The sequence below is a fragment of the Glandiceps talaboti genome, chromosome 12 (assembly GCF_964340395.1).
Source record: "Glandiceps talaboti chromosome 12, keGlaTala1.1, whole genome shotgun sequence".
NCBI classification, from domain to species: domain Eukaryota; kingdom Metazoa; phylum Hemichordata; class Enteropneusta; family Spengelidae; genus Glandiceps; species Glandiceps talaboti.
Genome location: NC_135560.1, coordinates 16,490,527 through 16,517,621, shown reverse-complemented (window position 1 = coordinate 16,517,621; position 27,095 = coordinate 16,490,527). Strand labels below are relative to the sequence as shown.

General features: G+C 35.7%; 1 protein-coding gene across 1 annotated transcript; it reads right to left on the bottom strand.

Moving 5' to 3' along the window:
• Nucleotides 1–1,057: 1,057 nt before the first annotated feature.
• LOC144443905 (DNA-directed RNA polymerase III subunit RPC1-like) lies at nucleotides 1,058–26,909 on the bottom strand. The gene is made up of 40 exons (XM_078133509.1): nucleotides 26,782–26,909; nucleotides 25,332–25,464; nucleotides 24,462–24,611; nucleotides 23,814–23,973; nucleotides 23,142–23,296; nucleotides 22,306–22,359; nucleotides 21,662–21,783; nucleotides 21,101–21,200; nucleotides 20,814–20,891; nucleotides 20,284–20,421; nucleotides 20,077–20,124; nucleotides 19,573–19,676; nucleotides 18,957–19,002; nucleotides 18,440–18,535; nucleotides 17,812–17,952; nucleotides 17,353–17,422; nucleotides 16,831–16,958; nucleotides 16,361–16,496; nucleotides 15,729–15,893; nucleotides 15,073–15,157; nucleotides 14,707–14,794; nucleotides 14,105–14,216; nucleotides 13,744–13,857; nucleotides 12,958–13,053; nucleotides 12,447–12,508; nucleotides 11,733–11,888; nucleotides 11,281–11,402; nucleotides 10,144–10,226; nucleotides 9,306–9,494; nucleotides 8,776–8,927; nucleotides 8,323–8,409; nucleotides 7,945–8,010; nucleotides 6,993–7,109; nucleotides 6,408–6,519; nucleotides 5,500–5,572; nucleotides 4,748–4,847; nucleotides 4,434–4,502; nucleotides 3,586–3,649; nucleotides 3,077–3,146; nucleotides 1,058–1,982 (listed from the first exon to the last, which is right to left on the bottom strand). The coding sequence occupies exons 1-40, from the start codon at nucleotides 26,823–26,825 to the stop codon at nucleotides 1,907–1,909; spliced, it is 4,161 nt and encodes a 1,386-aa protein (XP_077989635.1). The 5' UTR covers nucleotides 26,826–26,909; the 3' UTR covers nucleotides 1,058–1,906.
• Between the last annotated feature and the right edge of the window lie 186 nt (nucleotides 26,910–27,095).

Here is a 27,095-nt window from a genome sequence, read left to right as displayed (position 1 = left end):
GTATAGATATGTCATATTCGTCGCCCAGTCAGCTGACAGTGGAAGGTCCGAGGTTAGGGAGCCTTCAGTAATTGCAAAGGAGGGCCGGGGTAAATCAAGCCCAGTTTGTGCCACTGTTTTATTTGTCAATCCTCAAGATTATTATGATGTGTATTGAAATCAGCCAGAAGAAATCGTTTCACTTGGGTCACGTGATCTAATCCAGTATGTCACAGACCACAAATTCAACCAATTTCACCTGAGTTCTCATCAGGGTTCTCATCAAACCATTATAGAGTAGTGGGTTCCACTCTATCATTTCTCTTAATAATCAGGGTATGTTCTAACCAGAGCTTTTTAGAGTAGTGGGTCCCACCCTAATAAGATTTCACCTAATAATCAGGGTTCCCCTCGGCCTTTAGAGAATACCGGTACATGTAGTTGGTTCCAACCTATGATTTCAGCAAATTACTAATCAGGGTTCTCCCCCCATTTACCTGCTCTGTAGTGATAACTGTTTCCAGATTGGTTACATAATTAGTGATCAGGCTCATAGTTTCTCAAGTAATAACACTTTTATTTCACCTTTGATATTAACATTTACAAATGACAATGGCAGATGATGCAATGACTTGGGTGTTATGGGTTGCATAATATTAGCATACGATGAAATGACAGGTGTTATGGGTTGCATAATATTGGCATACGATGCAATGACGGGTCCTATGGGTTACATAATCTTGGCATGTGATGAAATGACGGGTGTTAAGGGTTGCATAATATTGGCATATGATAAAATGACGGGTGTTATGGGTTGCATAATATTGGCATATGATAAAATGACGGGTGTTATGGGTTGCATAATATTGGCATACAATGAAATAACTTGGGTGTTATGGGTTGCATAATATTGGCATACGATGCAATGACTTGGGTGTTATGGGTTGCATAATATTGGCTTAGGGTGAGGTGACGGGTGTTATGGGTTGCATAATCTTGGCATACATGTAGTATGATTGACGACACTCTTAATGTCATTTAGGTTCTATGTACTTTATTTACAAAATGTATGCAATTGTATATTCTGTTCACAAAAAAACGTACGTGCGAGAACTCTTGATCATGACAAGCCTTCAATCATTGATGACATAGCCCTCTCTCTCTACCTGGTAGGTGGTGCAGACACTTATGAAAGCACCAACAAGGGGCATAGTACAGAAGAGTATCAAAGAGTTAAACACCAACAAGGGGCGTAGTACAGCAGAGTACCAAAGAGTTACCTATCAGTAAATATGGTTCAAGTAAATGCTGTCATGAGAAAAGATAGTTAAACAATATTGGTCATTTACAAATCTTTTCAAACAAGTCTTTGTCAAGATATGAATTTAAGACTATTTTGGTTGACATTTACCTTAAATAGACATCAACCAAAACCAAAAATCACTAACAAACTTCTCTAAAAATAGTGTTTGTTTAGTACAACTTAGGTCTAATCCGCATCCTAATGACACCATTTGTCACTGGTGAGTGTTCCTTTTCTTACACAGCTCCTTCAATTTGGAACTGACTTACTCACACTCTTCATCACTCTCACTCGAAGTCTTACTTTCACGCTGCCCGTAAAACTTACCTATTTCAATCTTAACTCTCACTCACCTACACACTTCTCTCTACATCCTTCCATGTTTTCAAATTGTTTCTCAGTTACAGTATCCACTCATTTTGCTAATAGCTCTGTGTCTGCGCCTGGAGCGCTTCAGAGAACAGGCACAGTATAAATTTGCTTTATTATTACATAATTTGAATAGACTAATAAACATAAGCTTCTTGTAAATAAGTGATTTCCATCATGTTGAACATGGCTAGCGTCAGCTGAATGAAGTTCATGGCTTGAACAAACAAGTCATATTTCCTGCTTTCTTGTGTGCTATGATTCTTGTACATGGAAGTCTCCTGTATCAAATAAAAGAGATCTTTTAGGTGGTTTGGAGTCTTTCTCTGCTGTAAATTATGAATTAAGGAAAGAAACGTTTGTCTTTGAATGATTTGACCTTTTCACATGCTACCCATTTTTAAAAAATATATCTATATCTCTGTCAACTGCCTTAATTAATGGAAAGTCATTGATAGAGTTATATCTTAGCCAGTTAAGTCGACTCTGGGTCGACTCTAGTCCTACCTAACATAAAAAAAAACCATATATGAACAATTAATATTGACTCTGAGTGGGGGGGGGGGGGGGGTTTCGACTTATCTGTAGTGTCCTGACACAAAATTCCATTTGATTACGTAATTGTATTTTAGTTTCCTAGATAAAGAGGGTTCCAGGGTTAAAGTTCAGGGTTGCTGCTAATTATTGGAACAAATGAAGGCTATGCTAATATTGGGTTGACTTTGGCATGTGATCTGTGTCAGGTACAAAAATTCAGTGTGAATGGAGTCCCAAATCCACCTTATTAGTTTTACTACTTTGTGTCGCCTCAGAGTGAAACTCAAATTTGTAGTCTGAACTTAGTATGAAAACACATACATCTTGTTGACAGAGAGATAGATTTCATAGTCGTAATGTTTTGATTATTCAAAATGTTGTGATTGTAGAATTAATGTTACAACAGCCTGCTGTTCACTCAATGTTCACTCCACATACCATGTATTTTCAGAACAGTGCTCACCATGGAAGGCGGACACCCCTCCCACACCCTACCCCACCAGCAATCATGGTGACACTGTTTCTCCTCCAAATCAAGATTGAAGGGGAAAGCCCTGCTGATTTAGTATCTCCAATGTGAGATCTCTGTGTATAAAGTCCACATCTAGTTGTAAAGAACTGCAATATAGGGTTGTTTTTTTGGCAATATATATTTTTCTGTAGTAAAGCTGACTTTTGAATTGGGCCACCGTTTTTTTTTTGTTGTTGTTGTTGTTGTTTTTTGTTTGTTTGTTTGTTTGTTTGTTTTTGTTTTTTTGGGGGGGGGTTGAGAAAATGATGACACAGCCTGACTGACAGACAGACAGACAGACAGACAGACAGACACACACACACACACACACACACACCCCAACAGATACCTCCCCTTATGGAGTGAAAAAAGGATATTTATGAAGTAGTTTGAAGAGTCCAGTTCCAATGGTCATAGGTATACCCATGATAATGCACTCACTAACACCTGTAACATAAGGCAAAGTAAATATTAAAATGATAGTATGTTGAGCCTACAAGCAAAGTTATACAGATATACACAAAAGATAATGTAATACAGTCCCTAAAAAGAAGTAAAATTATCATTTAGACTAACTCTACAGCCATACAATGTACTTTATTGTGTACAGATAAAGTTACTGAGATTTTCTTGCCATGCTTAAATACAAGCCGTTTTGACACTCATCAGAAAATAAGCATTATTTTACAGAAATGAAGTGTAATACCGATATTTGAAAGAAAAAAATTGTTGAACTATGTTAAAAGACATTGCTTGAACTAGCTAGTTATACACAAAACTGCAAACACAAGCTTTACAGCATTCAAAATGTTTTGCCAACAGTCGTGACTCAGTCACATGTTTCAGCTATTCAGTACTATCTTCATCATTGGCATCTATTCCTTACCATTGATAGCATCTTCCTGTCCATAGTATGCAGCATCAAAAAGATGATCAGCTGTTTTCTCAAACTAAGTAAGAGAGGAAAAATATATAATGTGATCACATTAAGTGTGCAGGTTGTACATTTGTTGCATTCCCAGTCCAATGGCAAAGCATATAATTACAAATGTAAGTTGCGTTCTCTCAGAAACTTGACTGCATCTATCCTTGATACAATATACTTTTAGTATACAAAACAGAAAACAGTGAGTTTATTCGTTATTAGTTAGTTTGCCTCCACGTTTTCCCTACTTCTGGACTCTGTGGGTTATCCAAGTAATTCAACAATTTGTACCAGTTTTTTATTTGTATATCTGCTGTCGATCTTGCAGTTTTACTGAAATAAACTAACTAACAAACAAACAAACAAACTAACTAACTAACTTAGTGTAATGTAAGTCATCAGAATGGACAGAAAGCAGAGACATTCCATCTTCCATCAAAAGGTTGTCAAACAGAATCTTTCCCTGTAGTCTCAACAGTATTATTTCAGTTTTGATTGAGTCTGTCGGGTCTCTTCGGATCTGAGGCTATCTGATGCTATCTGACGCTGAATCTGACACTCAATATGGCGCTAGCTGAATCTGAATCTGACACCAATTTTATACTCGTTCAGAATGGGATACAAGAAAAGGAAATACACAGAGGCATCTTAGCACCAAGCTGTATTTCCCATTAACACCACATCTCCCATTGTGGTGATGACTTGATGATATTCATTATGCAACTGCATTCTCTTATCTAATCACCCACTTCTCTGTGTTGAGTTGTCAACTACCGATTAGATGTCGAGTAATATGAATTATAACTTACAGACGCCAACATAAGTACACTTTCTTTCATTTTAGCCAATCCAAATCTTGTTATACCAAGCACTTCACCCTAAAACAGACAAAAAAAGTAATATTATTATTATTAGCTGGAGAATTATTTTTTCCTCCAAAGATCTCATTTATCTTTGGTCATATCTTCAGCAGCTACCATAGTAGGGAATATGGTGAAGAAACACATAGAAATGATGTTCTCTCATTTTTCAAATAAACTATTTCTTCAGTAATTGTTGCTAAACTTGTCATTCAGAGTCATTGCAAACAATATGAAAGGAGCAATATGATTGGATAGATTACCTTGTATGCCATGAGATCAGCCAATAGCATTATGTGTCTGTGATCGATACTCATACCATGGGAAACCATTGTGTATTGAATCTCATTGATAATAGTTTGTCTGAAAAAAATGACAACACAAATGCTTCCTTGTTATTCTTGCACATTTGATGATCGAAATATGTACTGTACTGCCAGCATTCTGTTGTGTTAATGTTTTTCATTGATGTGTTTTCATCATGCCAGTTGCAAACTATGAACTGTTACATGACAAATGCTTCCCCTCATGACTAAATGTGATGTTTACACGTTACTACAAATTTTTTTGTAATCTTTCACTAATGGCATGTATCTTTAGACATCATTGTCTGATGTAGTGCTGTGGTGGTTGATTTCAGAGACAACAATAAACTCATTTGGGTGCTTGCTGCAAGCAGAAACAAATCTTCATAGGACACCCTGTCCCCTCAAGTACTTACTGAATGGCAAAAAGACAAATGAATGGACAGATGAATAGATGCAGCCCATTGTAAGAGTCTCCTATAGAGGGGACTAACCATATGACTGTGGTTTCTTTGTTTACAGAGTTAACACCACACTATGACTGTCAGCACTGTAAACACCTCCTATAAGTACAGAACCTCATTTGTATCATGCAATAATCATCATAAAATTCTTGATCAGGTTGCATAAAAAAGACAAAATTTCTGTGAGGTTATCAATCACACTTTAAAAGCTATTCTATCATGTAGTCTTCATGTAGTGGACATTACCTAGCTGCTTCAATCCCCAATGTCTTCTCCACTTCAACTGTGTTATTTGAAGTGGTGTGTGTACCCTTCACACCTGTAATGTAACATCATAATTTACTAAATAAAACAAGCCTTCACTGAAATACATAGCCCCCAACTAGTGTGTTGTATTGTATAAGATGATTGGCATGTTGGCAATCTTAACATGGAAATACTTTGTTGGACTCTTGCAAGCATTGAAGGGTATTTCCAGGGATGTAAATTTTAGTTGTGTTGAGTTTTCCCGCCATTCAGTCATATTTAATTTGGTTGCAAAACAAAGTGACATGCATGTGTCTCACATACATGTAGTATGTTACCTTTGTGCCAGGTTTGGTTGAAATCAGTTGGTGTATGCCAGAAGTATGAGAGTGAACACACACACACACACACACACACACACACACACACACACACACACACACACACACGGACAGACACATGAATGGAAGCTAACATAATAGCCCCCTCCGGTTGGTGCCCACTGTGGGCTAACTAGTGAAAAATTTGGAAATGTTAGGCACACCATCATGAATGTTGTTAAATTGGATAGTGGATTATGAAAAAGTATTATGATACAAATTATTCTATGACAAACTGTACCAATACTGTAAAAACTGAAAGCATTATGTCTCGGTTAAATATCAGGAAGACGGTATATGTCTTTGCATCGAGCACATTTGTTGGTGTGATTTGTAACATCATGGCCTTATGCATCTTAATGAGATAATTTGCATGTAACATTTTTATTGGTGTTAGTGAAGTAAAATAGTCTTCAGTTTTTCCTTTATATTTTATTTCCTTTCCTTGAATACACATATTTCTTTAATAGGAAGTGTAAAAAATGTCTGGAAGGACATTACAATAAAACTTGTCATGGAAGTAATTACCTCTTGTTGCTATGACAGCCCTCAGATTATCGCCCTCTACCAGTAGTTTGTATTTCTCTTTACCACTCTGTTCATCTACATGAATCACAGCGCGGGTCACTGTAGGAACACCCTGAAAACAGACAGAATAAGGAACTTGCAAACCCGCCATGTTGAATGTTGCATCATGGGAAATGTGACACTAAATGTTAATCAATTAGTATTATGAACAATATTGTTATATTGTTTGTAACCACAAATGATCAATTAATAGTCACCCTGACCATTGTGGGAGGTTTATTTTATCGGTAGCTCCAGATTAGGTAACACGATAACCTCAGATAATCCCATAGTCCTTTGCGTCTGAGCATGCTCAGTCTGGATTGCAAGTTCCTTGTTACTCATTGATGGATTTAACTCTTGTAAACTTTATTATCACAGACTTCATTACATAGAATACTATTCACTGTACAGACTACCTGGAAGTTTTGCAGTCAACTGTCTCTGTCACTTATCATAGACACTTGCAAAAACCAACTAGCCAACCAACCAACCAACCAACCAACCAACCAAGTCACTATGGTACAGTGTTAGCAATATTCCTACCTGGATAACAACAGTGGGTAGAGTTTCTTTAAGGGCTTGTAGTACATAATACATAGAACTTTTACTGCTTTCTACTGGTCGTACACATACAATGCTTTCACCATGAAGACTAATGTCCTGATGAAGACAGAAAGAAAGAGACATGTTTGGAAGCAGTTTACACACAAATGGGGCTCATTTTTCAACCAAAATAATGTTTTACCTAATTTACATGTCAAAGATCAGACTGTTTTGTATCGAATAAATTACCACATAGAGCCACCCCAGACATGATTGGAAGCAGTTTACACACAAATGGGGCTCATTTTTCAACCAAAATAATATTGCATCTAATTTATATGTCAAAGATCAGACTGTTTTGTATCGAATAAATTACCACATAGAGCCACCCCAGACATGTTTGGAAGCAGTTTACACACAAATGGGGCTCATTTTTCAACCAAAATAATGTTTTACCTAATTTACATGTCAAAGATCAGACTGTTTTGTATCGAATAAATTACCACATAGAGCCACCCCAGACATGTTTGGAAGTAGTTTACACACAAATGGGGCTCATTTTTCAACCAAAATAATATTTCATCTAATTTATATGTCAAAGATCAGACTGTTTTGTATAAAATAAATTACCACATAGAGCCACCCCAGACATGTTTGGAAGCAGTTTACACACAAATGGGGCTCATTTTTCAACCAAAATAATATTTCATCTAATTTACATGTCAAAGATCAGACTGTTTTGTATCGAATAATTTACCACATAGAGCCACCCCAGTCAGTTGTGGGCCTGAAGCATAACCTTACTACAGTTTAGAAATTAACTGAAATACTTCTCTTCTGATTTTGGACATTGAATGGAGAGAGAGAAAAGACTGTATTTTCATTGTCAGTATTCCTGGAAGCTTTTTTGAATTTTGTATAGTTCATTACCAAATTCTGACAATTCACCTACCTGGTATTTGATTCTCAGCTTAGATGCAATTATAGACTGCCTGACAGTGTGACTGTTCACCTCTAGCTGAAACACAATTATGAAAATTGATAAAATTTATATAAATTATCTCTAGTTCATTGATAAATTATACACAAATCTTGCCCAAGAACAATCTGAGGACAACACTAACAGTTAATCATCGCAGATTAGCCTAAGTTTACTGGGCAGAGTACCCACTTAAGTGCTGACCTAGGATTGAAACATATGCCTTTAAGCCAATCAGCAACACACTGGAGTGATGAAGTTCAAACCACCAATGTACAGATTTGAGCCAGCCCCTGTAATCATTTGACCATCACAACTCTAAATATACAACAATTTGGGAAAACAACTTACTTTGAGGAGCTTGATTCTCTCTAGATCCATTTTAATTAAAATGAAACACTCATCTGGTAGGAACACTTCTTCAATGTACTCCGATACCTGGAAGAAAATGTGAAAACATATCTACAACTTACAATCATTCCAGAATACCATACCATATTATTCTTGAGCAAATTTAAGATGGCGTATATGCTACTCTGAAATGGGAAAATTACAATGAAAATTAAACTACCTGCACAATGTCATCGTCATCGTCGTTGTCATCATCATCATTGTCGCCGCCACTGCCGCTGCCATCGGCATCATTGTTGTCATCATCATCATCATCATCACTACAACTTCGCTTATCACTATAATCAGGCAATGTGAGTCTTATATTTAGTACCATTGTGTGGGTGTAGTTTTGGTTTACAACAAACAAAATGTTACTTTGGCAAGTTCACTAAGACAGAAACTAAAACTTACCTCTCCAAGCAATGTCTTCTCAATACGTCCTTTGACAATCCTGGCAATCTCAGGATCAAATTCAACCTCTAGATGAGCTGTAATAATAGGTGTACTAATATTCTTTGAAGCATTAATGATTTCCTTGATACGAGGCACTCCCAATGTAATATGTATGATGAAGTCAAGGTCAGTATAGCAAAACCATGAGTTATCTTACTCTAAATGTACCAGTGATTACTTGCATTGATTCACATATTATTGGTACTATTGGTATTCACATTGCAGTGCAATACTGAAAAAACAACACTTGCAGCAGCTATCTAGAGATGCTACTGATCAGAATGCTATTTTATCAGTGGTGGACGACTCAAACTGGCTTTGAAGGTGACAAAAAGTTTTATCCTGATCACACTATCAAACTAACATGTATTGATACAACATTAGCTGGTGGGTGACTTTGATGTGGATTCACATGATGTATTTATGAGTTTGTTTATGTCTGTCAAAGATAGGCATATGGTATACCACAACAAAATTTGAAAGGATATTCATGGAAGCCACGCCAGCAAAATGGAAGGTCTTGAGTGTCATCTGTGTTCCAGGTTCACCAATACTTTGTGCCCCCACAGCACCCACGGCAGTACCTGGCTCTATACCAGCATGCATGTATTTCTCTTTGCATAGAGCTAGGAATTCTTTAAGCTGTGTCTCTGTTACTCTTTTCAGCTGGTACACAACTGAGAGGGACAAGGAATAAACAAAAGAGGGAATTTGAAAACAAAGTGATGACAATGCCAAAAATTTAGCACACATAATCTAATATTGAGAACATAAATATTTGTGACTGATTTATTCACCAGCTGGCTGCTATGCCTGAGTGATGGAGTGACAGACATACGTATGTAGGTGTGTGTGCATACAGCATACATGTATTAGCATACATTACCAGTTCATTGCTAAATGCAGAAATGCCGAACAGTATATATCATCTTGAATTTATTTATTCCATACACAACTGTGTACACTTGACCACTATTATCAGAATGACACACTGTATAATATCATAAAACCCTGATCTGACTGAGAAGAGAGGTTTATGGTATGTCACTTCACTTGAATCATAAATATATTTCTTTGATCATGTCACTGTAAATATTTGTTGAAAACAATAATTCTCTGTCACATGATCATCGGCCAAACTGATTGCACGTATAGATGTCATCTGTTCTCCTCATGTCAGGCAGATTACCAGCTGATCCTAAAGGTGCTAACACCCATATTGGGACATTACTATATAGTATACGTCACAGAGTAGAACCTGACTTTGAGATTACATAATCACAATGTTAATAAACTTGTCCCTACATAATTAATATTTCTACTTACCATTAGGTTCCATTTCCTCTTCATCTACACCATACGCTTGACGACACGATCTGATGGACTTGGCCAGATTCTCCAAGAAATCTCTGTTGCATAGAAAATTGTGATTGTTTAAATTTCATGTGGTACTGATCTACATGCTACTGTAATAGTTGGCATGACATTAGATATCTACTATGTAAACCCCTACTTTAATTAAGGTAGAATGTACCTTGGGGATGAATTTCACCAAAAATTAAAGTTATCAAAATCTCTTCAAACTTTGCCATATGGAAGCTTGCTTCAGATCCTTTGGAAACAATAAAACAAATTCAGGTTCACCATCTTGTTTTGAGGAAATTGATAATCTTTCATTTTCCCATCTCGTTATAACACTGTGATAGTATTTGGTGGCCATATTGGATTCTAAAAATGGCATAATTTTGATAAATGAAATCTATTTGAAAAATGTGTACGATCACCCCTAACATTTTTCTTAATTTTAACTGAGAATGGGTAGGAGTTTTCTTAAGCAAAGTTTACACACACATTGAGGTGTGTATCATGTTAATAAAGAAGGATACCACTGTAGGAAATAAAAGAATTTAATAACAGAACATTTACATTTATGTTCTACTACAAGTATATATAATGTATGTCTGCTGACTCCCATGAGGTGATGTGTATCCAAGCCAAAGACCTCGCTGAACAATGAATGACAATCAAGTTTCAAGTCAGTGTTTCTTGGCAATCTTTGGCGTAATTTTAGTGATGAAAAACCAGTAAATGACTCCAGAACCCAAAGTTTATATTATTGCCTTATTTCCTGTAGTCATGGTTACCTCGGTTCTGTAAATGGTTCTTATTTATAGTAATTTGGCATCAATTTCACAAATAAATCTAATTCTTGTTCTTCCAACATACACTGCAATGATATTGGGCAGTGCATCCTCACAGGTTATAATTGTATGCTAGGTATAGGAAGCCATGTTGTTTTGTCTGCCCATTTTCAGTACAAATATTATCTGAATGAGTGATACTGAAGCTGTGTGTTAAACTTCCAATATCTAATATACCTAACTGTTTGCATGTAAATGTACACCTTTGCAGAGTATAAGTTTGATACAGCTGAGGTTTTCTAATCTAGTGCAACATACTCACCTCAGTTCCTGTTTGAAATCTTTATGGACCATTGCATAGTCACTACTTTCTAGAACGGTACGGTATTTGTCATGGATGGTCTGACTGCTCAGTGCTTTTTCCTGCCGACTGGAAAACTTGGCCTGAATGAAACATAAAGATATAATACTAAATGTATTAAACGACATACTAGTATATTGTAGTACTAGTAGGGTATTTTGAAGCAAAACAGAGAGACAGATAGAGAGACATATTCACAGACTGACAGACCAACATATATCATTAGTATTCAAATTTACAGTATCTTCATAGCATATACTTGAAGTTTCATGAAAAGGTTCTGGCTGCAAGACAGATTGCATAGGGTCTCCTTTCCAGAAGGTGTGATATTCATCAATTGGAATTGTGGTATATTACTAAAAGTGTGAGTGACTACATCGATTTTCTTTTAGTTGAATACTAGCGGCATATACCTTAATGTGTTCAAGTACTCTGTTGAAGTCTACAGGTTTCTCCTTTCCCTCCATGGCAGCTGGATCAAGACCATCTCCGCCATAGCAGAATTGAATGATGTCACTTTGTGAATTACGTACTGTGGTATCATAGTGACTACAGAGGTCTTCAAGAGACTGAAATTGACAAGAATGAAATTAACATGCATTTGCCATAGTGGTTGTATTGGACTTCACGAGACTAAAATTTGACACTCTTTGAGACATGCTAACATGTTATAAACCTGGATCATTCAGCATGCCAAGTTAGATGTGAAGTATTCCCCAGAATTCAGTAGAAAGCCATTACACGTAATTCCTAACTCAAGACTGCCATTCGCTGCAATTTGACAACAAAGTGATATACAAAATAACCCACACAGTAGCTCACCCTTGTGCTAGGTTTGAAAACAGTCAATGCTTTGGGCTGAGAAATCACTGGACAGATATAGTGATACAGACGGACAGACAGACAGACAGACAGACAGACAGACAGACAGATTAATTAAAAAAGTGGCTACAGTTGCAACTAAACTGCAAACAGGAATAATCTAGATTGAGTTAATTTAATATTACGATATTTGCTATATATTATATCTACCGTATTTATTGCATTTGAACATGTTAAAACATAACATACAAAATATTTGTTGATAACTTTAATAAAAGGTTTTTGTCAAACGACCATGCACCTACTTTGACCAATCTTCTCTGCATGTATCCAGTTTCTGCAGTTTTCACAGCAGTATCCACCAAACCTGACATTGAACAAAATATGAAAATTACAGAACTTGACATTGAAATTTATATGACTGAGCAAAAAATTGAACAAAAACAAAACTTGTTTGAAACAGTCACTTTTTGGCAGTACACAGACACAGTGTATAACCATGCCATCATGTGACAAGATCATGGCCTTTTTTAAATACATAACAGCTCACATTCACCGACACATTTCAAGTTCTTCTGGCCTTTCATGTTCATGTAAATGTCATAAAACTGTTCTTATCAAACCATGAAATATAATACACATCTAGTTCCAACATGCTGTGTCAAGTGTTAATAAACCCAATTCATTTGTTTACTTTCCCTGTTTGTAACAAGTTTTGCTTGTTAATGCTAGCCTGTCAATGGTTGTATTGAGTTGTTGACATTTCCCTTAATATCATCACTTCACAGTAAATGTGTAAATTCTGTGCAACCTTACCTTCTCTGCCTGCCATTGTATGAAAAAAGAACTCACTGGGAGTCAGTCCGCTGTAAAAACTGTTCCTAACAAAACCTTTAGCTGCTGGTGTTCTTGCTACAAAAAATTCAATAAATATTACAAAAGATGAATAACTGATAGTTACAAAATACTAAATTTATTTGACCAATGTATGAAAATAGAGGTTTGCACACCCTAAAAATAATATGGGGATGTAGGGGGGGGGGGGGGGGTTCCTAGGATGGGGGTGGGCATCAGGTTGAAAAAAATGCAAGATCATTCATATTTACATGTATATGGAGAGGGGGGCATAAACATATACTTTTCAATATCCTCTAATATGTTCATGAGGTCGGTACATCATAATAATAATTTAGTTAGTTCTTGCATCACTACCACAAAACATTACTCATAATAAGAAATTAGAGCCCTTGGTCATGGTACAAAAAACTAATTCTACCCACATTTTTCAACAGTCTAGATGCCTTGGGGGTCAAAAAATACCAATTGTGGTCAGAAAAATACTGTGCACTGTTTGATGTATGTTTTTGCAATGATATACTGTCTGACCAAATACAATACACTATGTCACCAGCTGGCCATCAGTTACATAATGCTTCCCTTCAAATCTGACAATACAGGGCATACATTTCTTTAAAAAAATTATTGCATCACATCAGAGCCAAAGATAGAGTCGGTTTGATCAAGAGAAATTGATATTAAAAAGACATTGTAAAGCCAAATATGAAATAATAGTTACAAAAAGAGAAATCTAGTCATACATACCATGACGTTTAAAATGTGGAAGAGCTCTGTCTTCAAAACCATTGGGAATACGTTTTCCACTGATGGCTTGTTGCCCTACACAGGCTATCATTTGAGATATATTAATGAATGAACCTGACGAAAAAAAAAAATCATGACAATTCTGAAATTCTGAGTTATTCGTAAGTGTGAATCTTATGCATAATCTGCCTTCAGTAGATCTAAAAACATACATATGCATGCATGACATAAACATAGATATGTAAATAAACCAAACAAAGGGCTGGCTGGAAGTGGAACAGAAGACATGACATCACATACAAAAAAGAGCCTGGCTTTGCCATAGCCCTGGGAGTAGTACATTGGTTTATATGATACCTACCTTTTGAGCCACAAACAGCCATTGTCAAAGGACTATTACTCTTATGAAGTTCACGTAGACAAGCTTTGCCAGCATGGTCTCTGATAACAGACAACTCTCTTAGTATGACAGCCTATAGAGAAAATATTAATGAAAACAATTATATACTCCTCTCTGTCTCATCCCCATTGTTCCAACAATGATATCAATTCCTTTTAACAAGACACTTTCCAGTTAATAGAACAGTTTTTACACATTGAAACTACAAAATAGCTGATGTTAATATGGGCTTGGACCCATCCCACAACTATCTGGTAACATTCAGCACATTCCAATATGCTGTAGTTAGTACCTGGAACACAATCGCCAGCCACATTTTCTTATATTTTGGTAAATATATAATGAGGTGACAGACGAGTCATGGGGCAAGACATTAAATAGAATTTTTTCCCCGAAACATAAAACAAAAACATTGGGCCTTTGCCTATACGAGGGCACTAATGTGGCATAGTACAATAAAGCTATGCTTTAAATGCATTATCAAACAAATGGAAAATTTACTATTACTGGTATTTAAAATTCTTACACAAAGACAAAATAGTGAAAATTCCACATAGATTTACCTCAAGAGTTTCATCTGGAGTACAACCAGGCTGTGCTTGGAGTTTACCACTCTCTAAATCTGTGATATACTCATCACATTTACTGTACCTGTAAACACACACAACACATATCAACTTTTAGTATGGTGCATTTCTAGTTCTTCCTATTTTGTTTTATTATCATCTGAAGAACTTCAAAATAATAAGTTGGATGGTTGATCAGAAGAAAAGAAAGCAACCTCCCTAAAACATCTCAATTGTTAATTACTTAAAACAAGTCTTTTTAGAGGACACAGTCGGCAGTGGTAATTCACATCTGAAATATAATTTTATTGAAATTGGACTGTGCATGTCAGAGATATGTCTGAATACACCCTGACAACCTACCCTGCATATAAGAGATCCATTTTAGCTTTCAGTAGGCCATGACCTGGTGTCACATCACCAATACCGATAGAAAAGCCAAAGTTACCTGTTGAAGGGAATTGAAAGGTAAGATATTGGCATTTAAAACAAGACATCAACAAATTAAACATATTAAATCTGGTCCACTTATAGCATCATACACATTGGTGAAATACAGAGAATTTTATATCCCAGTTTCCTACATGATACTCAAAGTACCTGGCACAGATCTATAGCAGCACAACAGCCCTTTATACTTCCTCAACTCCCTGGGACACATAAAATCCATTGCAGTCATGTGTTACATTGTAAATGTATATGATTAAGTCCTCCATATATCGCATATTGCCATGTGTTACATTGTATAGGATTAAGTCATCCATATATTGCATATTGATCAAACTGTCAATCATTTTGTTCAAAGTTAATCCTGGTTAAACTCTATTGTTTGCATTCCATGACCTTGGATTACTACATTTTTAATCTGTGGATACTAAGGATTACTCTTTCATTCAGGACCAATCTCTACGATAGCTCAGCTGTAAAACTGTTTTTCTGTAACCATATTTTAATTCTACTCTCATATCAGCTTGTAAACATTTAACCAACTTACTTTAAAATAATCATTTTTCACTTACTGAGAAAGAATGGGCAGATTTTGGCCAGCCTTCCCATAGCTGTGGCTGCAATCTCTTCACCATAGTCTCTCAATAATATATAGAATATGTTATTCTTTGATCCAGAGCCAAGTGTGCTCTTGTCCATTGCACCACATACCAAATCACTGTTATGTATAACAACAACTGAGGAAGGAAGGCATAACACATATGTATGTATAATGACAAACAATAACATTCTATAAAGTTTCTGTCGGCAAAGTCAATGTCTGTCTCTATCCTCATTACAAGGTGTACTGAAGTACCACCTCTATCTTTGTATCTCTGTCTGTCTGTGTGTGTGTGTGTGTGTGTGTGTGTGTGTGTGTGTGTGTGTGTGTGTGTGTGTGCGTGTGTGTGTGTGTGTGTGTGCATGTATGTATGTATGTATGTATGTATGTATGTATGTATGTATGTATGTGTGTATGTATGTATGTATGTATGTATGTATGTATGTATGTATGTATGTATGTATGTATGCATGCATGTATGTATTGCCATCTGTCTTTCTGTCTCCATCTGTCTGTATGTGTATTTGTGTATTTGTCTCTCCAACATCTATTACCCTCCAAATCTCTCTCCAAACCTAAAAATACTGATAGTCAATGACTTACATGAATCATTGTGACACAGATCTTCATCAGTGCTATACTGTTTGCCTTTGGTTCTCAGATTAGCTTTGATGGGGCATTTCTTATTGGGTTTCAAAATTAGACTAAAGATTTGCTTTCCAGTCCATAACTTCACAGGCTGGAAGAGAATGTATAGAAAGGATATATAAGAAATGATATATGACACTGAAGTTTGTTAAATGCAGTTTGATGGGTGTATACATGCAGTGCTAGAAATTGACAGATACTGTAAACATAGATTTTCTCTCTAAAAAAGTTGCGATTTTAGTCCAGCTCGTTCTCAAAGACTAATTTGTACTAATTACTAGACTGGTACATTGTTTTCAGGCATTTTTTAAATAGTTACTACTTGTTTTCTAGCAAAATAAGCAAAAATAACTAAGTCTCCAGTGCAAAATTCCAGGTTTACAGTATTCGACTGATCTTTGGTGGATATACAAGTTTTACTCTACCTTAAATATAGCTGGAGGTGGAAGGTCTATGTGTATCTTTTGATCTCTTCCTGATAGCATAGATGCTACAATCTGAGCTGCTCTGCTTCTGTCAAAGAATGTATTCTTTTGAGTCAGCAAGTATGCACCTAGAAAATGACAACAAAGTTGCATATTATTGTACAGAAATTGCTCTGGTCAGTGTGCCAAAATTAGTTACACACTTATCTCTGTTTTGCAGTTCAGATTTTAATACATTTGCCATTCTACCGTAAGGAAATTATGACAGAAAAGGTTAAAATTTTGTTGCAGTGTGATTTTTTCTCAGGAAATAACAAAATGAGGCATGATTTACACAAAAAACAACAAAATATTTCTAAGTTAATTGTCTCAAGAAATCATATATGTTTGAGTTCATTAAGTCATCAAAGCTCAGGGAAAAACTTAGTTTTCAGTTTTCTTTTGTTTTTATTACCCTTTCCGTCATTAGGTGGGAAAAGTAACATTTTTGATATTACACATTTATCCTTCCAATGTTCATACCTGTAATAAAGTCTTGTATAGCTGCTATCAATGGTTCTCCATTCCTTGGTGTAACTAGGTTAGATTTTGTCTGTAAAAATCACACAAAAATATATGGTTTTTGAAATTGAGGCTTGGCCCAATCATGCTGGCTCCAACACAGCGTTTGACAAAAACAAACAAACAAACAAACAAACAGACAGACAATAGTGTGTAGTGTTGGTAATCCATCACATATTGCCAGGTGCTTGAAATTGGCTCTCTGATGAAGAATATGTCAAATTTGAGGGAAATGTTTGTAATGTTGTTGTCATAATATATAAGTAACATTAAACTATGTAAAAGACTCAATGGTTACAACAACGTCTTTTCCAAAATCAGTGTTTTCTTTACTAGAATTGGTGTTCTGTAATGTTCAGTCAAAGTAACACTTCATCTATCAACCAAACTATTAGTATTTACAGCTGTCCAATAGCTTACCCCCATGAGGATGAGAGCTTCAGCTTTAGCTTCTTCAGTTTGTGGTAGATGTAGGTTCATTTCGTCACCGTCAAAATCAGCATTGTACGGCCCACATACACATTCATTAAACCGAAATGTCCTGAATGGCTTCACTTTGGCCTACGAGTAGAAATGGAAAAGAAGTACTAAGTGTCCAGTTTCTATTGGATAATTTAGACTCGACAAGACCCAATTGACGTTGTCACTATGGTGTGAAAGAAAGGCAGTGGACAAAACCCTTAGGTTATGAGCATTTTCCAGCTGAATGAAGAAAAATATTGGGTAATAACTGAAAACTTTATAACTCTGCAAGCATAATTTATGGGAACAAATTGGGAAAAGTAATGACTTCAAACATTTTGACTCATATTTAGAGCACAGCAGAATGACCAGGGTATAAATCCCATATTTTGTGTTCGAATGCATTCAACTTGGCTTGTGTGTGGCATGATACGTAATAATTCAAGAATTGTTACATGTAGTTATAACACTGGTTAACGTATATTAGACACTTTATTTATGATATCCATGTCATGTACACTGAGGTGCTCACTAATGACAAGTAACTGTATTTGTTGAGATAAAACGAAAAAGGGCAATGACTTACAAAGTGAGCCATGATACTAAGTTTATGTAACGACGGCTGTCTGTTGAACAATACCACATCATTGTCTATCATATGCCGTTCCACCACATCACCATACTGTAAGAAAGCAAGACAGATACGGCACTTTATAGGAATTCCCAAAATATGTGTTGACCTTACCATATATTTTAAACTTGCTTTTTTTTTTAAAGTTCTGATATCATTTCGAAGATAACTTCATGTGAAAGTGTAATAAATGACAATTTCATTGATGGCATGTATCAATGAGAACATCATACTAGAATAGTTTAAACATAGTCTTAAATCTACATGCACTACTTGTAACTGTGATCCGTATTCAACACTAAAACAAAAAAGTTAGCACATATAATCATGTAAAATAGTACGAGAAATGGAAAACAGTTCATTTAAAGTATGGCCACCTCACACGATAGACTTGCAATAGTAGGTTTTTTCAACATTTTTGTCACACATTTGGTACTCATCACATTCAGAATATGGAACATTTTAACATTACCTTCAAATCTTGAGCTATTTTTTGCCTGTTACCATATTTCAGAAATCTGAATGAAAACAGATTGACATATTGTTACAAAATGTTTATCTTTTCAAAAAAATGTGACAACAATAATGAATTTAAACTGGTAGTAGTTGCAATATTTTGTGTTGAATGTTTGGAATATGAAAACTTGTTAATACACCATATGCCAGTTACACTTCAGGTATTTTCAAACAATTGTCTGAAGAGGGTGTCCCATATGAGGAAAAATGAGGGCTGTGGCTAAAACAACTCTGAGAGTTCCTAAAAATTACATCACAATGTGAAAGAAAGGTAGCAGAATGATCTTAGTGGTTGAGAATGCAACCAACTGTTCCCGTAAAACACTTTCAGATCACTTAGAAACGAGGAGAAAGCAAACATTTAAATAACTTTTCGCAAAAATATGTTCACTAGTGAAGATCTTGTCCAATATACCAGTAATGCAACCAGTAACTTCATTCACACAGTAGCAATCTATACCCTTCACATTTTTCAAGGTTTTGGAGTACTTCAAATTTAGGTTTCATCTTCCTCTCACAAAATGGCAAAAGTCAAAAAACAAAAACTAAAATGGACAGGTATAGATTCTTACTTCTTTAGATTGGTATGCCTTTGTTGTATAAAATTAGCACCAGGATGGGTATCACAGCCATTGATCACCAATTTCCTCATCAAATTGATGTTTGCTTTGGTAACCTATGGATACAGAAAGTTAGGCAAGACAGAACAGGAAACTTGCAAACCCACCATCTTGAATAGTGCATTGTGGGAAATATGATGTTAACATGAATCCATCACTACTGTAAACACTAAACAGTCTTGTCACACTCTATATGACAACAAATAATCTAGTCTTGTTACCCTTGCATAAAAAAATGAGAGCAGTTTTAAATTCCTGGAAATGACCATGTTTGAAATTCATAGAAGATAGACCTATGCTTACTTTTCTGTTTATAGAATATTTTGCAAAAAGAATTAAACATTTGAGTGGATCAGTGGAAATTATGGAAAATCTGGTAAAATGGGGAAATCTTAGTTTTTTTCTCTATTCCATAGACATCATTACATGACTTGGCTTCTTCAGGTATGAACTTACCTTCTCTGGATAAGTTAAAATTTTTGCGACGTGAACTGGAACTGCAACCTGGATGTTGAGAGAACATACATGAAATTACTCAGTGCTATATTCATGGCATAACTGACATGCAAATTTTCCTTGGTACAAAAAAGGACACTATCAATGTCAAAAAGTCCATATGAAAATATTCAGAATAGAAATCCACAAAACTTTGCGCTGACTCACCTCATCAATTCTCAGGTTAGGGTCTGGAGAAATCACAGTTCTGCCAGAGAAGTCCACCCTCTTACCAGATAAGTTGCCACGGAAACGACCTTGTTTGCCCTTTAACCTTTGACAGAAACCTCGGGTTGGTTTCTTGGGCTGAAGGATATAAACAGACATAGCTTGTTTTGCAAACAACTCAAATACTTGTTTTTTAAACACAAATCTCTTCATAAAATGATACACATAACCCAGGCTACAAAATTACCTACGTTCGACAGAACATGGGTTTCAAACTCAAGTTGCATACATGTAGCATGTAACAAAAATCTACATCCATAAATATGGGCCTATATACCTTCAGATTGGGACTATTACTTTTGATCAGAGTATCATCTAATCATTGTGTGTAAACACCAATAAATGCAGTTATGTGTAATGCTGACCTCAATGGTCTGTGAAAGGGCTTGTCAGATGCATGAGGGCGCCAGACACAGTGTATCTTATTACAGACTAACACCTATGTTGTGACAGTAATATATGGTATTTACCTGCATGTTCAGTGGAATACCAGACTGTTCACTATTGATATACAATGCACATTGTAACTGTAGGAAATCCCAATCTTCCTGATAGAAAACAAAAAACAGTATAACATTACACAGAGATCTTGACACACACATATACATGCCTTTACATACAAATTTTTGGGGAACTTTCAAAACACATGTGAATCATGTCATTGATGTATAAAACCTAAATATTGAGATAAACCACAAAATTCTGTAACATGTCCCAATATTTGAGGTTAAAATCCAATATGAAGGAAGTAGCTTACCATTATCATCGACATTTTGGCTCCAGTTTGTTTATGACGTTGAATAACATCATTCAGAAATATGATTTCTGTCAACTTTACTGTTATGTCATCTTCATTTCTGAGAAAAGAGAATGGATTAATATATTCAGTTTCTGGTTTTTGGAAACAGCCTATTTCTCACTTCGTGAAACCAGTGTTTATTTCTTGGTCAATAGGCATATTTTTCGTGAGAATAAGTTCTGAACAATTTCCCAACTAGACAACCCAAGTAACATTCCCACCAAATATCAAGGTAATTGGCCATGTGGCTTTTGAGTTTTAAAGGCCCATACTGCTGAACCTAAGTTCAGTTGTGCTAGAAATCCATTTCCCAATTTGTAAAAATAGAATTTAGAATATTTCCCATCATTCAAGTACATAACATCCACATGAAATATCACACAAAATTAACCTGGCAGTTTTTGACATTAAAAAAAAATCTGCACACATCAAGACAGACTGAAATACAACTCATTACCAAGACATTGTCATACTAAAGATTCCTTTCTCAATTCTGTAGAAAACATGTCATCAACTTACGTTCCAGACTTGAGATCTGTGACAACAGAGGGTCTGATACATAATGGAGGTACAGGTAAACGTGTAAGTATCAATTCCTGTGGACGAGCTGCTTCTAGGTTCATCATAAGTAATGGCATATCCTACGGGATGGAACATCATCAAGTCAAGAGGGAACATCAAGTCAAGAGGGATCATCAAATACATGAGAGAAAATCAAGGTGCTAATTGCATTTCACAACAAATGTAGTTATTATAGAATTATGCTAATAAATATATAAATTCTACAAACGAAAAGACTAGCTTTCACCCTATTAGACCACTGCAGACACAAATAAATATGTGTTCTTCCCAAGCTATATGAACCATGATAAAAGAGAGGTGGTTATCTGATCAAATTCCCCAAATATTGTTACTTAAATCCACAACACAGTCATCCAGGGCACAAAACAGTATTTATATTATTCAAGTTGTTGGTATTATAGAACAGAACCTAAACCTAAAGTCGGCCATTTTGGGCCCTGGACAATATCATTCAAGCACAAATAAAAATCCTGTGTATAAAGTCAGGTAGATTACCCAAATGCTGACTGTAACTAAAACACCATGTTTAATAACTGAAAACCATAGCAACAGACAGATATTAAAATTAACATAATTCTCACCTCATCAGGAATCCTTTTAAATAAATTCAGAACTACGAGTGGATTCAGACTTTCCTGTTGAAGGAAAACAAAAATAGCCTCTTAATATAACATAAACATACGGTTGTTTTCAAGTTTCATTATTTACTAAATTAAATACTGCATGTTGAAACTAGAATATTCTGACCAAACGGAGCGCTGAAAAGAACATACTACATGTAGCAAGACATACAATTAAAAGGAAAAGAAAAGAAATTATATATATATATATAATTATATATATATATATATATATATATATATATATATATATATATATATATATATATATATATATATATATATATACATACATACGTACGTACGTACGTACGTATGTACATACATACATACATACATACATACATACATACATACATACATACATATATATATATATATATATATATATATGTACCAGTGATTACTTGCACTGCATACATACTGGTGGTATTTGCACTGTTGTGCAATACCAAAAACATTACGGCATACATGTACCTGTGCACAAATGATATGCAAATGAGGAGGTGATCGTTCACTCTACACAAAAACATGTGATTGCATACTGTCATTGTTATGGAAATTTATGGTTTCAGATAAATATATGTAATAATAACATAACCCATGCTGCATGAGTGCCAGAGTGGGTACTCTGGAGTATTTGCACTTGTGCTTGCAGTGTTTTCTGCTGCACTTTTACTCACCACACTCATGAAAGTACTGTCACAGAGAACACTACAAGCAATTATGCCAATACCCTGAGTACACCCACATTTGTACTCATGCATCATGGGAATACGTCATATTATTGCACATACCTGTGCCCTGCTCAGTAAGGCTTCAATTTCTTTATTATGATCTATAGCTGTACCAAATGATGACTGGAATTCAGATACCACTGGATCAACTATCTTTCTACTACTCTTGTACTTTTCATGAACAATCTTCAATAGTCCACATTTCTTCACTTGTCCTGAAGTTCAAAAAGAGGTTGACAACAGTAAATAACTACAAAACCAAAACAGTACACAAACTTATACCAGTTTTGCCAATAATGATATTTACAATACCTAATACAAGCCAGGTTGAATGTACTTGAACAACAAATATAGTGTATTCTATAAACTTATCAACTGTACGCTTTCAACATCACAACTGTTACTGATACGCCCCGGGAGGGATTCGGTAGGTTAGTGATTCCTGTCTTTTTAACAATAACTATGAGTTACATAGGTCAATGGTGAACAAGAATAATGTTGCATACCCCTGATAATACTGACTAGATGTCGGTGAAAATTTGGGAATTCACTTCCAAGAAATCTTTTCACTCTGAGTTAAAATTTTCATGAGTAACCAGAGTCAATGAACATTCATTCTCACAACACTGTAATACTGTCGCAAAGAATTCTTTCCACTTTACGGTGTTTTTTTTTCCCTTTTCTTTTCTCCAGTTTCATCAACTGTTTACAAAAACTTGCTGTAATACATACCATTTAGAGCCCCACAATGTGGACAATATTGTATTTTGCGCGCCTTCTCATTCACTTTTTTCCTCATGCCTCTTTTCTGAAGGTATGAAAGACTGGGTTTCTTCAGCATATCCAGAAATGTTTTCCTATCATCGTAAGGGAGTAAAACTTTACTGCATGTCTGTGGTGAAAGAAAACACAATATAGGTTAACTTATATATGAGAAAACTGCAGAAGTTAAAAGTAAGTTTAAAGCTGCACTAGCTGCAACTGTAACATTTTTTGAAACTCTTTTATTAGAAATTATAACTTACTTGTAATATTGTTCACAGGAGATGTATTGAATCTCCTGTTCATCAACATATTAGTGTAGCAGGTGTGGTGCAATATATCCAATCAAATTGACTTTGGGATTTTGACAACATTTTCAACCAGTCAAAAGATTCTGCTAGCTGCTTCAGATGAGAAATTTTAGGAACTCACAGAGGTGTTTTAGCCATATTTTGTTGACTGTTGTAGCCCTCACTTGTAATCATGTGGGGTGCCCCCTTGACACTTCTTTCAGAAATGACTGTGAGGTAGCTGGTAACCTGAATATGACATGTCACAGGTAACCATAGCTTCAAATATGAACATAACTGCATCGAATATATCAAAAAGAGCACTCACCTTGCAGATGACTTGCAGAATAGATATAACTGATCTGAAGTATCCAATATGAAAGACAGGTAGTTCGAGATCAATGAAACCATAGTGACCAATACAATCAGATAAATGTTTGCCACATGTATCACAAGGATTGTCCTTCTCACTTGTGCCCTGAAAAATTAACAATATGACAGGAAAATTACAACCGGATATAGAAAAGTAAAATGATCGCTTGCATGGAAATGTTTTTTAACATAGAGTGAGACAGGTTGACCGATGTGTGAGGGCGCCCCATGATGGTGTACCTTACAGACTAAGTATTTTGAAGCTCTGAGTAAGATGAAGATTTTCACTCTCCCTATTGCAGTGCTTCCTTGCAGTTGTTACCCTCCTTCAAGTGAAGAGGGTAACGGCTACAAGGAGGCACTGCATAGAGAGTAACAGATCTTTTCAGTGAAGAGCCATGTTTGCTAAATGTGAGTTACAAACAGCTGTGACTGCATTTACATTTAGTATAAACATTCATACAGAAATTCTACCTTGAATCACTTTGATAATCTCAGCACCATCGACTGCTGCATTTCAGGTTTTGATTGGTTAGAGATTTCTATATAGTGTGGTATTACTTCGCTAATACACTAGTACTGTTTGATACATACACTGACAATACACAGCATTCATAGATTCTGATTATTTGAAATCATGCAACGACAGACAAATGCAACACTGTCTACTCAAAACTTTAACTTTCATTTGTTTCTTGGTTGGTAAAAAAATACAACAAACTTCCAGATTTCCAATTTTTGCTTTGTTTGCTATGTCATTTATAAGCATATACTTGGTATATGGTTTATATTACATAAAATATATTTCAAGTGTTTCTGTTCTTACCATACGATGGTCCAATACTCCATATGACACTGGTTTGCGAGTATCTTGTGTGTATAAATTTTTACTAACACACTGGAGATGGGCAGCCTGTCTCATTTCTTCTGATGACATGACACCAAAACAGACATGGCTTCTGTAATGTAAAAGATAATGTATAGTATACTATATCATTATGGTGAATACTAGGGACCAGTCATCTTCATGCCTTCATAGAATTCATTGGTGTGAATGTAACAGCAATGCACTGATAATGTGCCCCCCCCCCCCAACACTGCTTGGTGGCAGATGGGGGTCAGACTAAGTCTCTGACTTGAGTACAGCGTCAAATATTTGGTTAGAATGACGTACTCATTCTCAGTCAGAGATCCAAGTGGTCTCAATCACAACCAGGAAGACAGGTTTTTGAGAATAAGTCATCTTTTTTGAGCTGTGCAGTTTGAAAAATTGATTGCAGATCATGTGACAAGCTGCCTTTGAAAGTTGAGAGAGAAGTAAGCTGATTTATTGACAATTTTACATATTGTACAGGGAGAAAATAATTGGCAATGACTTCACAAGTGCTGACATCAGTGTTTGATCGTAAGTTTGAGACCACTTAGATCTCTAACTGAGATCAGAGTCACATTAACCAAATATACCTGTATCTGACTCCATATTCAAGTCACAGCCTCTTTGGACTAGGGTGACTGGGGAAAAAACTGGTGACCATTCTCAGAGGTTGCTGACCACTGCCTACATGCACATGAATGGTGACAGACATATGTGATATTCCTCCCCTCCTTCTATATTGTCAAAATTATACTTTTCAATGCATTGCTGTTCTATTCTAAATCAATGTTCACATGTGAAGTTAATACCACCATGGAAGTATCCCAATACCACAATGAACGTTTGCCAATTATTCACCTGTAGAAGAGGACAAAATTTTGTTTCACAATACAATGTCCACTGTAACTTTAATATAAGTATACATTGTAAATATAATTTCTTTCGAAGAAGCATACATCATATTACATATGTTAAAGGGCCAATTTGGTAATAATAATCACTGTAAATACTTGTAAACTTCAAACTCATCTAGTACCATATTCATAATTCATTTGTTGATTGTACCTTTAAATTGAAATGTGTATCAGCATGGATGCATATGTAATACATCCATGGTATGTGATTAAAGATAACAGTTGTGTTTTGAGGAGGGGGAGGGGTAATGCATCATCCTTGATATTAAACATCACATTAACAAAAGTGTAGCTTCTCTTGGATCTTGACTGGGCACATGTGATGTGAGTGATAGCCATAGTAATTACTAAATTAGTTCACCCGTTGAATATGACCTCCCCTGCCTCCCAATCACAGTAATCTTTCCACTTGTTAACCCCCCCCCCCCCCTCGATGAATGGAACCTAACTTACCCCCCCCCCCCCCCGATGAATGGAGCCTAACTTACATTCGTTTGGCTACATCAGTTTCTCTAAATTGTTCCTTAACCATTTTGGAAGACTTTAGTGGTTGCCTGCTTTGTAATTTTGGATGTTGGTAGCTGTAACAACTCCCAGTCAACGTCCAACATGTAAGTTCATCTCTCTTCCACCAGTTCTAGCATTCACATCAGATCCAACACTTGTTTCACATCGATTTCAGCATGAACCGGATGTTGTCCTCGTTCACAATATTTTAGAATATTGTCATAATAACTGTATGTTTATTTTCAATGCTATCGAAAAAAGCAGTTTATTTTTATCAATATTATCTTCCTTAAAT